The sequence below is a fragment of the Rhamphochromis sp. 'chilingali' genome (assembly GCF_963969265.1).
Source record: "Rhamphochromis sp. 'chilingali' genome assembly, chromosome: 20".
NCBI classification, from domain to species: domain Eukaryota; kingdom Metazoa; phylum Chordata; class Actinopteri; order Cichliformes; family Cichlidae; genus Rhamphochromis; species Rhamphochromis sp. 'chilingali'.
The window spans coordinates 18,780,311-18,794,250 of record NC_137947.1 but is presented as its reverse complement, the minus strand read 5'-3'; the positions used below and the strand labels follow the sequence as shown (position 1 = coordinate 18,794,250).

Below are 13,940 nucleotides of genomic sequence, written 5' to 3'. Positions count from 1 at the left end.
TTGATGTCTTAAATAATATATTCATCATATATTCAAATTTAGACAACAATGAATTATGTTGACAAACACAACTGAGAAAATTAACTTTACCAGAGTAATGTCGCCACCAACAAAGCACCATCTGCTACGACAGTTTGTGTGTTAGGTCTACTGTCACCATCAATAGTTTTCTGCTGTGTGTCTGATCTGTGCATTTGAATAAGTACAACCGCTCTACCCATCTGCCATGAATAAATATTTCTCAAATATTACCGTTTACGGTACACTTGCAGCATACCAACATTTAGATAAGAACCTGGCTTTTGCCAAATGAGAGTTCAATTATCACACCAGTCTGAATGATGCTTCAAAGCAAAAAGTGTCATATTTTTTTGAGGATTGCACTGCGCGCATCTAAGGGAGAGAGGGCACCGTCTGTTGTGTGTGTCGGGCAGAGATGATTAAGTAGCATGAAGACGCACTGTGACGGTCACAATTGGCTGTAGATGTTTGTCACAAATGAGTGTTAATTAATCTGCTTTCACACAGCATGAGCAGGGAGATTAGCCCAGCAGAGTGCGCAGTCAGCATGTCTGATGAGAGCGAGAGATACCGAGGAAGAGAGTTGGAAGTGAGAGAGAGATAGAGAGACGCACACACAAAAAGCTAAAACTAACGCAAGAAGTGCTCTTATTTTATCTTAAATACACTTTTCAGTGATGCTGTTTGCGGTTTCGCTGCTTTGCTCTTACAAGCCACAGGAAACACGATATTAACATTAAGCTACATTCCTACAATAACTATCTGATTCGTCTGTGCAGAGCAAACCTTTCAATAAAACCCAGAGTGACATGCAATATCTCCTAAGACGATGACCTGCTAAATTAAAATTTATTCGCTGACATCCAGTTAAAGCCTAGTGATTATTATAGTAATACTGACTGTTTGTAGGTGACCATGACGATGAGAATGGCAGGGATGCAGCAAAGGATAATGATGATCGCCAGGGCCAGGAGGGCACCCTCTGTGTAGCCGACAGCCTGGGCAGCCTTTTTCACACTGGCTACAATATCTGGGGAGCGAATCTCAAGAATGCGGCCACCTTCACCCAGGTATGGCTGAAACTCCTTATTGATTTCCAGCACGTTCCCATCAAGAAATCTGTATTCCACATACAAAAAAGACACTTACTTTGTAATCAATGTCAAGAGAACATAATAAATGTTTTTTATTAAATATTATTAAAAATGTGTCAAAAGGCAATATATTACAGTTCCTCAACATGAAGCATGATGATGAATCATCTAAATCTGCAGCTGTTTTACTTCTTAACAGGCTTTGTAACAAGTTTATACTCTTTTACACATTATGTTTTGCCACAGCAGTCTCCTGCTTACAGAGGACAGCTCTAATTACTCACTGTAGGTAGTTTACAGCTAAAGGAACCTATTTTCTAAAGAATGTGTAAATAGAGAGAGTAAATACTGAACACAAGACATGAATCATACTGATCATAATAATTAGCATTAAGTGCAAATGAAAAGCAATTATAATACTTACACTTTTCTACAAGTGTCAATTTACACTTGTTTTTCTGCATAAACCAATGGCAGTATATGCGTCAATATTTTCAAAAAAACATACATGCATACAAAGCAATTCATTTAGAGAGGATGCAATGTTACTATGCAAAACAAACCATTCCAAAAGGACAAGCGTACATACATATGTAACCACCATCACTTTTGTTTTTCTGTAAGGTGATGTGGCAATCTGTACTCTAGACTGTGACAAGTGGGAATAGGTGGAATACGACTTAATGCACTGATCCACTTACAATGTTGTATTTCTCCCTCTCCTCCTGTGATCTGGCTATATGACATACAATTACCCCACAACATTGTCAGACATGCGCTGCATGCATAAAAAGCCCATCTCCGCTAATCTAAATTACTTTTTCTGACAGTATCTGTATCTAAGGAAGTAGATCTTATTAAATCAAGGATGTAGCAGACCTCTTTTAAAATTAGCTTGTAAGTCTTAAAAGCTAGAAGTACGAAGATGTCAAATAATTTAGGTAAAAAAATAATAATAATAATAATCTGATTTTATTGGATGTGCCACCTTACGTGAAATGATGTGGTGCTCCTCCTGATAGTGGAGGGCATAAAGGTGTTTGTAGATTAATTTACTACCACGCTGCTTAAAGAAATGCAGAAATGCTTTGCAAAATATAAAATCATACTTTGCAAACAATGAATACCACTTTTTAAATTAAATATAGTGCCAAAACATCATGTTAAATGTTTAAAACTGTTACTTTTTTTAATGCATGATTATTTCAAATTTAATGCCATAGACAGCCTTTTAAAAGTCGGTGCAGGATCGTGTTTGCCACTGTGTTACATCAATTCTCCTTTTAAGAATTTGTGACCAGAGCAAACCAATTAAGTTTTCCCATTCTTGCTTAATATATTTCTATTGCCCAATAGTCTGGGCGTCCATAGCCACAATTTCCCTTTCAGAATTTAGGGCAGTCTGGATTGCATGAAAGTACTATTTTCAATTATATATTGTGTTTAAATAACTTACAAATTATTGAACTCTGTTTTTGCAGAGGACAGTTCCAGGCTGCTAAGCATAAAGTACACGGATGCAATTTAATCAAGAGTGGAAGCCGGAACTCAGAATGGGCATGCTCTCATATGCTGGTCAAGTTTATTAAGATCTGTTGCTGATCAGTTCAACAGAAGGGATGGGAAACATCAAAACAGTGAGTGAAACACTTTCCTGAGGTGCCAGGAAAGAAGGCCAAGGTCTTCTTTCCTCTGATAGGATGACAAAGTATCTTGTACTTATTTCTACTGTGGTGCTGTGCGCCTCTTTGGTGTTTAAGCACACTCTCTGGCAGACTGTGGGCACTCTCTTCAGCTTTATGTCCGGAAATAAAAGGAATAAAAATGTATTGCTGGCATATCTCCCAGCCCTCAGAACAGTCTTTGAGGTACTGCAATGATGGGTGGATGGACTGATTGAAATATTCCCTGCTCCAGTCTCACTTTGTCCCTCCATGACCTCATTGCTTCTTTTCTCCCTTGTATCTTCCACTTTCCTATGACATATTTCAGTTGCAGTGCACCAGCAGCATAATCAAAGTCTTTTAAAGAAAATAGAGGCAGTGAAGTGGAGATGCTGTAGAGGAGGAAACTAAAGGGAGTCTGAAAAAGACATATTTGCTGACTCACTGCTTGAACAGAGGGTAAAAAGAGGCAGCAGGGAAAACATGCAGCACAGCGGGGACATTAGGACATCAATTTAAACCAAATGGTGGACTGAACTTCTTGTAACACAATTCACCCACTCACTTGAAAAGCTCCTGACGTGAAATGGCCCTGTTCGTGAGTGGGTCAATGGCGTATACCATCAGGTCCGACTTAGAGTAGTCTTCTAACTCAAAGCCATCACCATGGCGACGTGGCCCGATAGCCTCTACAATCACCTTGGCACCTGGAATCTGGTCCTGGACGTGGCGCTCCAGAATACTGAGATACACACAGATGAAACTTTGTATCCTATACTTTACATTGTATAAATACTATATGTGCAAATACATACACAAACATTTTATACACTTAAAGAAAAAAACTGAGAAAGATGAACTATAGAAGGTAAAATCCAGGTTCAAACAATTTCTAATGCCCAAAAGCAATATGACAGCCACCAAGATTAAGTACTCCAATCTGGCAGTGATTATCCCATTGGGCAGCAGTTTGTCTCTCCACATTGGGCTCTGGCAAAGTAAGGCTCTGATAATCCTTTTCAGGAAGGGAAAAATCCACACCTCAAATTACAGCCGATAAAGGAAAGCCTTGCCGCCGCCAAGGTGGATAAACAGTTTGAGCACTCAGGTAAAATGGCCCTGGATCATCATCAGCGCTGTGCAAAATCTCAAATGGCATCACTGTAAAGAGCGTAACACAACTAATGTCTCTGTTTTTCAGCCTAAAGAGCTGTGTCACTTCTGTGAGAAAGACACAGTAAGCTCTTAAAAAACAGCTATTAACACCCATTTGCCTTTCAGATTGACTAATTAAGCTAAACACTGTGCCCTAAGAGCGGTAAAAAGATGCTTCATGAATCTCTATCATTAATTAATCTAAACTGGGAGAACCGACTCTAGAGGACAGACTCATCTGTCTAATTGGCCCATCCATGATCTTAATTGATCAGTCAATGTTTACTGTACACAAAAAAGCTGCCCAAAAAAACCCCTACACAGGTTTTTATGAAATATCCATCTTTACTAATGCATATTTGCTTTTATTAATTGTTCAACCAGCTGACTCATATGCATCACTCTAGTCCTTACATTTTTAATGGAAATTAAAGTTCGGCCTTGAGCCTTATGTCGCAATAGACAAAACTCAAGGTGAATTTTCTTTTCTGTGCCAGTTTTAGCTGGGAAATCTTTTAAAGAAAATAATTTCAGATGAGAAAATAATAGGTTGCATAGCTGAGATTAAAAGAAAAAATATTGCAAAGGACATTTGATGAAAGGAATACTTCATCTTACACATGATCTTGCATGAAAAAAAAAACTGTGTTAGTAATACATACCGCTTCTTTTCATTAAAATTTGTTTTTTTTAACTTATGTTTAATGAAATGTGAGCTGTGTCCTACCTAATGAGCTCTTCCCTCTTCTCTTCCACTAAAGTGGGTGGGACAGTGGACACAACAACCTGCATGTCCAATGCGTTGACCACAGAAACCTGGGAGAAAGTGTGAGATAGCGGGAAAGACAGAAAAGAAAGATAAAGTTTAAAAATACACCGTGTAAGCCAGTTATTGACACATCCTACCGTATGTTAAATCATTGAAATGCTTCTTTAGGTGGACCCACTAGTCGCCAGCTTGTATCTGTGCCATGCAGCAAACTTAAGAGCACCTAATTCCAGTGCCAGAGTTAAGTGCATAGGCAACAGCCTCTGTGCTCTGAAGCCAAATTTCCCATGTGGCTCCTGTGAAATTAGGTTTCCCCTTGAAAATTAACAAGCACCATAGTTAAGCACTCACTAGTCTCTCATATACAGCCAATGTCCCACACCCTCCTTCTGTCTCGTTAGAGGCTTGTTAGCTAGACATATTTCACTGCAGTAAAAAATAAGCTTGGCCACAGTCAGGAAAGATAAGCATTGAACTGGGGGCAAAGCTGAGCCCAAACACAGCGGGTGCATGCGTAAATGAGTGGGAAACAGACATGCACTCAGAAAAAGACACAGACATATATTTAGATGAACGCGCACGCAGGGAGAAGTGCATAATGTTTGCAGAGCTAATACTCATGGATAAAAGAAAGACTTTAATTGGATCATCAGCTAGTGGCAGAGGCCACATATCGGGGTGTGTTGTACATCCTGTGAATAATTCAATAGACTGGAACCAAAACATTTAATACTCAACAGAAATAAAAACAAAGCAAAACAAAACAAAAGGCAGGGATCATCATGTAAGATCATAAACCACAAGGTATTATGAAGAGAAGCTTTGCACGAAACAAATCAAACTCGCTCTCACGTATTAACATCATTTCTGAGGTTGTTTCTTAACGCAAGATCTTTTTTTTAGAAACTGTCTCAGGTTATACACATTTATATACTGACATGGACATTAACAACACAGAAGTATAATATTCCAAATAACTCAAATAACAGGTCACACTGATATCAAACCAGAAAAAAAAACACATCTGAAAAGAATTATCTATAAAACTTTTTTTTTTAATATCACAAAAGAAACTCTTTTACTGAATATGTTTCTGCATCTTTTTATTTGAGGATGACATTACAGCCTCTTACAGCAACACATATTTACCAGAATTTCTTTTATGTATTCTTCATGGGTTCTCAATTGGGCTGATGTCAGGAGATGATGGAGGCCCACGCAATGATTTTTCTTCCTTTTGTGTGCCTCCCTCGGTGGTTTGGCATTAGGCTCAGTCCGATACTGTATCAAGTTTTTTCGAGTTTTGTGGGACTTGATCCCTCGCTTGTAATACTGATAACTCATTTGACCTCAACTTTCCTTAATATGCTCTTAGCACTACTTGTCAGTGCTCTAAATCCCCCACAAATCTTTTCATGGTTCAGTCATCTTTCTTCACCTTTCAAAAAATATCAATGTTCTCATGCAAAACACAGCACTCGTGCTTTTTTCGTTAGAAAGATTTCCCTTTCTTCAAATACTGCATGACAGATGTGACTCGCTTATTAATCTCATACAACCTCTTTAAGTAGTCTTAATGAAGACCCTCTAATGCAGTGAAGTAATTAACAATGCCGAGATTCATACAGTGATGCAAAAGAGATGAGAAACAGAACAGGCAGATAAATGAAAACCTTATTATGCTAAAATCCTACTTAAATGTCTAATTTGGACCATGATATGAAACAAAGTACACACTCAAGGCATACTCCAGTATTGTACTTTGATATAGTCCCAGGACTTTAGTTTAAAATCTGTGTAGCTCTTATGGGTCTTGCTCCTAAAAATAGAGATCATACTTCCTCTAATGAACCTGCAAATCTCATGCATTTTCAGTTTGGCACATAACCCACTGTGGAAGACAAACTGCAACTTTTTACACTGTGGTTTTTAAACAGATTCAACAAATAAATTCTAAAGTGTTCAATTAACAAGCCTGAGATATGGTAAATATGGTAATAAGCCAATTCGTCCTGATTTTTACAGTTTTTTTGCTTGTTGTAGTTTAATATTCTACATATGATACACAGACAAAAGTAGTTTTTTTTTAATTGAAATCCTGCCCACAGCCTACATGGATCTTTCTCAAACTGTTAAACATTTGAGCTCACAAAGCCAACATCTAAGATTACAATAATTCTGAAAAGAAAAAACCAAAAAAAAAACCCAAAACAAAGAAATTCCACAACAGTTTGCTAAAGGCAGTGCTGCACTTCCTTGGGACTACTCAATGCACTGGCACAGCCATTCACCTAGGCTTTCCTGTATAAATGAATTGTGGACAGTTGATGCCTTCGCTGCATAAATATGATGCTGTGGAAGCCAAAAAAATCCACAACCAATAAGCCTCTGCCATGCCAGCGGCATGCAAGTCAAAGATTAGCAGGGAATCCTATATTTATCTCTACATCCCTGCATCACATGGAAAGCATCATATGGATACTTACCACCACTTCAGCGCTGTTGCTAAGACCTTTTCCATAGTCATCAGTAGCAATAACCTCGAACTTGAAGTAGGATCTGCGCATGTTCCGAAACATGATGGCCGACTTGACGATACCAGTGTAGGTCTCAATGACAAAACTGTCCTGGCCCTCTGGGGTGGGTGGGATGATGAGGCGGTATGCCATGGCACTGTAATTCCCAGTGTCCTTATCGGTGGCCTGTAATACAAAACACCAAATAATCTCAGAAATATTAAAAGTTTAAGGTCATCAAAAAGAGAATATATTAATCAAGTCTTTCAAAAAAAAAATGGTGATTGTGCATTCCATGACAGAAACCAACTAGTGAAGGAAAATTTGAAGTTTACTTGTTGGTTGGATTGCAGGTTGGGAGAGGCTGCCAATCTAGGTCTCTAGACCTGTATGAAAGTGGTATTAGGCTAGAGTCACACTAGGGAAAGTTATTGTGACCATGTGAGATCAACTTGCAATCTATGTCTTCAAAGACAGGAAGCAGGTCTGAGACCACTCGCAGTCAAGTTGCCATCTTCAAACAGACTTAAAACAAGGACAGATGGCAATAACACAGAGTCACCCCGCTATCAGCTTGCACGTAAGCATCAAGTTGGCACTTGCATGCAATCTGTTTCCGATTAACTGTGATAACTCTCAAATCTGTTCTCTCTTTCAAATCTTTTGCCGTCTACATCAGAAGTGTAGCACTGTACTGGAACCAGGGGAAAACTTGTCACCTGTGAATCGCACAGAATCAATCACAACTCTCTCAGCTACAGATTGGGTCAGATCCAAGTGGAGCAAATTTATAATTTTCCCATTTTCAAATAAAACAGGCAGGTAGTTCATTTAATCAATGACCAGCATGCTACCAAGACCAGAGCGAATAGGACACCCTCCAATAATTTAGTTCTATAAGCGCCGATTTAACCTAAAAAGCGGGCTGAGGTGCATTCGTTTTACTGTTATTCCTCAGCTATTCTGCAGCCCTGTGACAAATCAAAACACAAACAGATCTTTTTATTCCCTTTGTTCAGTAAGTTATTAAAATATGTTTGGACAGCATTCATAGATAGCCATTTTACTGCTATTGGTAGAGTCTATTAATAATTCAGTGAACACACCAAAAGAGAAAAGGAAACAAATGGTATAAGAGTGGAGCTCTTCATTTATGTTGATCTACTGGGGGATTTGTTTATAATTTTATTCCAAGCAGGTGTTCTCTAAAGTAGCTGACAAGAGAGAAAAGAAGTGCAGCTGGAGGCTCGTAAGTTATCTCCCCCTCATGTGGTTTGTTTCAAGCTGCCACAGCTTTACCCATTGTTATCCACTGTAAAAGGCTAAAGAGATGGCGAGGGTTGCTGCCAAATCTGAGTATTCTTAACAGTTTTTGAATGATTTCTGTAAAACACCTGCAACTACATTTATGAGCTTTTACATCACATTATTACCTGTAAGCTGACATGTAAAGCTTATTAGAAAAGGCTTGCTTATTCACACATCCAGCAGCTACAGATAAAAAATTACTGTTGATTTGGTGCAGCACTTCTGGCCAATCCCAGTCGCAACTTTCTTTTTGAAAAAATAAAACAAAAAACAAAACAAAACAAAAAAATGCTCACTGATGGAAATATCTGGCTCTTCAGCTGCTAAGCAATAGGTTACACTACGTTTACCAGCTTGTGGCTAACACTCCGTCTGCCATTTGGTGCTGCATACAGTGATGTTTTTTGCTCAACAGCTGCCTGCTTTGGTCAAAATGATCCTGCGAGAGTAGTTAGATTGAATCAAACCACTAAATCTGTAGCCAGACAGCGAAACAGTGACCTGGAACGCACTATAAAGCTCCATAAAGCAGTGGGTGTCATGGTCCTGGGCCATGTGGGCCCAGTATTCTTAGTTTTCATGTATTTTTGTATTTTGTTCTTTATTTAGGCCATGTTTTCTGAGTTGCCCTGTTGTGTTGTTCCCTAAGTGTTTTCCCTTCATGGCTTTTACCCCCTGTGTGCCCCTCTGTGTATCTGTGAGCCCTCGTCTCTCCTTATGTCTTATTCCATGTTTCCCCTGCCCATTATGTCTAAGTTCTCCCCGTGCTCTCTCTCCCCCCTGTGTGCCCTCTATGTATTTATGAGCCCTCGTCTCCCTTTGTGGTTGTTTCATGTTTCCCCAGCCCGTTATGTCTGTGTTTCCCCGTGCTCTCTCTCCTCCTGTCTGAACCTCTGTGCCTGTACATGTCATGTTCAGTTCACCCCGCCCTGTCTCGTTATGATTATCAGTGTCACCTGTGTTCCCCGTGTGTGCCCACTTTCCTCGTTTACCCTCTGTGTATTTCTGTCTGAGTCTCCCTCTGTTCAGCGTCGCGTTCTCCCTCATGCTGTGTGTGATTCCCCCGTGTTTCCTGGTGAGCTTTACGTTAGTTTTTCCCAGTTTAGTTTTGTATCTCCTATTATCTTTTGTCAGCAATAAAGCTGCTTTTTGAGTTCATCCCCGTGTGTGTGAGTTTTGCATTTTGGGTCCTCCTCCTGCCTGCCACACAGCCGAGCCATGACAGTGGGGAGCTGCAGAGGCAGGTGGTAATTCATCACTATGAGCAATACCTAACATCAGTTTTGATACATCATATTGATCCTTAAGTCAAAATTCTGAAGTGCATTACATTTTAGTAATGACTGTTTCCTGTTTGAGTGATTTTAGGGGTAACTGTTCTAAAATCAAAACCAAACCAAAAAGATAATTGATGATTCTCACAATCATCCAATGCATAGAGATTTTAATATATGAATCTTGTCAAAGCATTTTATCGAAAAGCAACAACAGAATTCACCCATCAACCTCTGAGGCATATGCTCTGATTGGCGACTGAGCTTACCGGGCAGGGATAGCTCAGTAGGTAGAGTGGCGGCCCCAAGATCGGAAGGTCGGGGGTTCGATTCCCCTGAACAGCTATCCTGAGGTACCCCTGAGCAAGGTACTGTACCTACACACTGCTCCCCAGGCGCCAATGGCTGCCCACTGCTTCACTGAGTGAATGGGTTAAATGCAGAGAGGGATTTTCCCCACGGGGACCAATAAAGTACACTTTCTTCTTTCTTTCTTACAGGCAGGCATCAATTTTCACAGTACTTGTCTTGGGAAAGTGACACTGATAAATAGGAGCAATCTCTTTTTTTCTGCAGCGGTTCGCACAGGAGAGGGTTGGAGCTAAGGGGGGGTGCAAGGTCCCAATGGAAGGACTGCATAAATCAACAGAGTGAGATATCCTCGCTGGACAAAATTTGGCCGAATATACTTTATCTGAGCATCATTTATGCATGCTAAAGGTTTTATGGACACCGGGGAAAAACTGTCACTTAGAGATGTTTGTTTCCAAGCTGCCATGAGACAGCAAAGGGAAAATATATGGACCCTAAAAGCTAGGTCAATATTAAAAACCTGTCATATTACCAAATATGGACTTATAAAGTAGCCTTGAGAGCTTGAGGCATTTCTTTCTTCTTTCCCCCTCATTTGCTTTCAGTCTAGGAGGGAGTGAGTGTCACTTTTTTTGGCAACCTCTGAGTCCTAAATAGTAAATACTATTACTACCACTACTACTATCTACTCTGTAACATTTACATACTCCTAAAATTACACTGCACAAATAAAGCAAACATGTCTGATATTGGAAAATTCATCTACTTACATAAAAATGTCTGCCAGTTAGTTGGTGTAACTCTTTTTTTAGTATTATATTATGTTACTGTTTCTGGAAAGAGTCTATCAGCAGAAGGTCAGTAGTGTCATAAATTTGTTATTACTTTTAAATATTATCCCGAGGGAGAGCAAGCGGCAATGAACTTTCTGAAATAATGTTTCACACCAGCAATATTCCAAAGAATCATGGGCCTCTGGGGGAATCTGTTGTGGTCCAAGAAAGTTTGAGAAACATTTAAACTATATTTCTTTTTCCATTCCTTTCTCGTTTTAGTAGTAGATGAAGATAATCCAATTAAGAAATGGGACTAAAATATAACACTAAGCCATTTTTCAATAAAGAGAAATATCAAATATTAAGGAAAAATGTATGTGAGCCTCTCAGACTGCCAATTATTTTCAAGATGAAGTCAGAACCATGTGTTCAGTCAATGGAATGAGAACCAGGTATCAGTGGGCACCCTCTTGCTTTTATTTAGGCAACAAACCCACACATCTGAGCAAGTGAATAATAAGATGGATGATATTCATGAGGAGGAAAAGAATTGCTAATGTTCACAAGGTTGGAAAAGGTCTCAGGGTCTTTCTTACATTGGCTAATTTTCATGTTTGTCAGCCCACCATCAGGAGAACCCTAAACAACAAAGGTGTGCATGGCAGGGCTACAATGCAAAAACAATGCTCCCTGTCGGTCTGCAGTTTGTACATCATATGGAGAAAGCCAAAAGGCTGTTAGAATAATGTTTTGTGTAGGCATGAAACCAAAATAGAAGTTTTTGGTTTAAATGACACGCGTTGTGTTTGGAGAAAAGAAAATGCTGCATTCCAGCATTTCATGCTATGAAACAGGGTGGCCCTGTTTGGCTGCAAACTGGCTGGGACGACTTCACTGTCACTGGAAAATAAAGAATATGTTAGGCCATGTGGTGGAATGGGTAAAAACTCCATGTCAGGTTGGAGGAGTAACTACCAGAAACATAGCTACAGTTACTAGCGTCCAAGGGGATTTTGACAGTAGCAGATATAGAATATTAGATGACCTTTTACAAGATATAATTAACCACGTGTAATGTTTAATTTTAGGTTTGTTTCAACTCAGTTCTCCAAGTATATTATTAAAGGGCTTGTGTATTGATGTGCTAATGTTTTAGGTCATGTTTATGTTTATGTTACATAGTGTCGAGAATTCTAAAGAGTTCACAAACTTGCATGTTGGTGTCAATTACAAGTTAATCAAGAGGCAGAAAAGATGGAGACAAAGCTGTACTGATCATGTGTTTTATGGAAATCCACAGTTTTTGAAATTTGAAAGCTGCAATAATTCCCATCCCTGCCTGAGGTCTCAGTTTGTACTTTACTACCTGCCTACATCTAGCTATTATAGTGTATTTTGCAAGATTTCCTTTTTTCTTTTCACTCCCTCAGTCTTCTATGGGCTTTAGTTTGGTACCTTTTTTACATCAGAAGGAGAGCCCGAAAAAGCTCTTCCTGCAAGGCAATTATCAATATAAAACCCTGGGAGCACAGCAGAGTGCAGACCTTGTCTTTTTCTCGCTATGAAGATTTCTCACTTTTGGTCCAGCACCTGCAAAAAAAAGTCTTTAGATGTGCATAGCTTTTCTGCTTGTACCCACAAGTACAAGTGCACAGACTGTATAACATTCAGGATTATACAGGCTACTGAAAAATAGGTTATGTCTTAAAGGACATAAGTCATTTAAGGGCATTTATGCCTTTTTTATGAGATCACAGATATAATATTACTACTACTACTACTATAACTATTACTACTAGTACTCCTAATGTTGATACATTTTTGCAGGTAATGCATGAAGTAGCTCTTTAAAAACTCTGTGGACAAACACGATCCTAAATGCACAATCATACCCATAATGCAGAGTGTAAAGAGTATTGTACACAATGAAAAAGTGAAATCTTCTTGGTACAACAGGCTGACATTCAGCGGGATGTCCAGCCATGCATCTGAGAACACACTGAGATTACACTGCTCAGCTTACTCTGATCCCAGCTGTCTGTGGAAAGGCAAGCAGTGGGGGGAGTGAAACTGACAAAGAGATGTTACAAGCAACAGGGGAGGAGACCAAACTGTGTTGCACAGAGCAAAAACTGTCACACCATGGCTGAAGGGTAAGTGTAACAAAAAAGATCAGAGTCTTTACTTTTTATACAAAAGCAGAAAAAACAACAACGACAACAAAAAAACCCCCAGTTAATTGTTTTCTTACCACTATCTTGAGCACTGAGCTGAAGATCTTAGTGTCTTCTGCCACACCGCCTATGTAGAGCTTCCTGGAGAAGACAGGAGGGTGGTCGTTCTCATCCAGAACCTCAATGAACACCTTGGCTGTGTTAGCTGCAATAAATGACACCAGAAGGATTTCAAATCCTGTTTAAGCTTTTATTTGTTAGTTCTTAGTTTCTTTCTTAGTTTATGCAGGGCTCAGCTTGCATACTTAAGTGCACCTACTTTATTCATGCTTCCCCTGACCCGGGTTAGCACCACGCTTACAAAAGTAGAGTCGGGACATGCAAGCTTAGAAAATGTATGTCATCGAAATAAAGTAAACATAGCTCATTTGATTATTGGAACTGGAGTTGTCCAATTTGTCTTCAAAACTGGCATGTCATAATAATTTTTCATGGACATCAGCCGGTCTACAACTTCAAAAGAAGGCCTGAAATAATTTCCCAGAATATTTTGAAAGTTATTTATCACTGAAACCATCACACAGTGTCAACAAAGTTGTTTTTTTCTCGTTCCTTCTCCGTAATCGACACCTCTGGATAGCTCTCACAGATTGTAAATAAAGTCAGGTGGGCAAACAGGTGTGTGTTTTTCCCTTATTTGAGGAACGCATCTTTGACCCCTTTTGTTTTACTTTAAAATTGATGCACCCACCTTTTGCCTGACTGAAAATAGTTTTCTGCGGGTATATTCCCCTTCTTCTTTGGAAAAGCCCTCTTTATTTAGTAGTAATTTCAAGCTGCACTGCAATAACCTTTTGAAGTGGATTTGAATTGCATG

At 39.3% G+C, this 13,940-nt stretch overlaps 1 protein-coding gene across 1 annotated transcript in view; it reads right to left on the bottom strand.

Moving 5' to 3' along the window:
• The window catches only part of LOC308388051 (protocadherin-15-like), a 219,534-nt gene that overhangs the window by 15,813 nt on the left and 189,781 nt on the right, over positions 1–13,940 (bottom strand). Inside the window, exons 28-32 of the mRNA XM_080868525.1 lie at positions 13,141–13,268; positions 7,190–7,405; positions 4,662–4,750; positions 3,345–3,521; positions 922–1,140 (exon numbers count right to left, since the gene is read on the bottom strand). Coding sequence (XP_080724651.1) covers positions 922–1,140; positions 3,345–3,521; positions 4,662–4,750; positions 7,190–7,405; positions 13,141–13,268 — 829 coding nt within the window. The remainder of the gene's footprint in view (positions 1–921; positions 1,141–3,344; positions 3,522–4,661; positions 4,751–7,189; positions 7,406–13,140; positions 13,269–13,940) is intronic.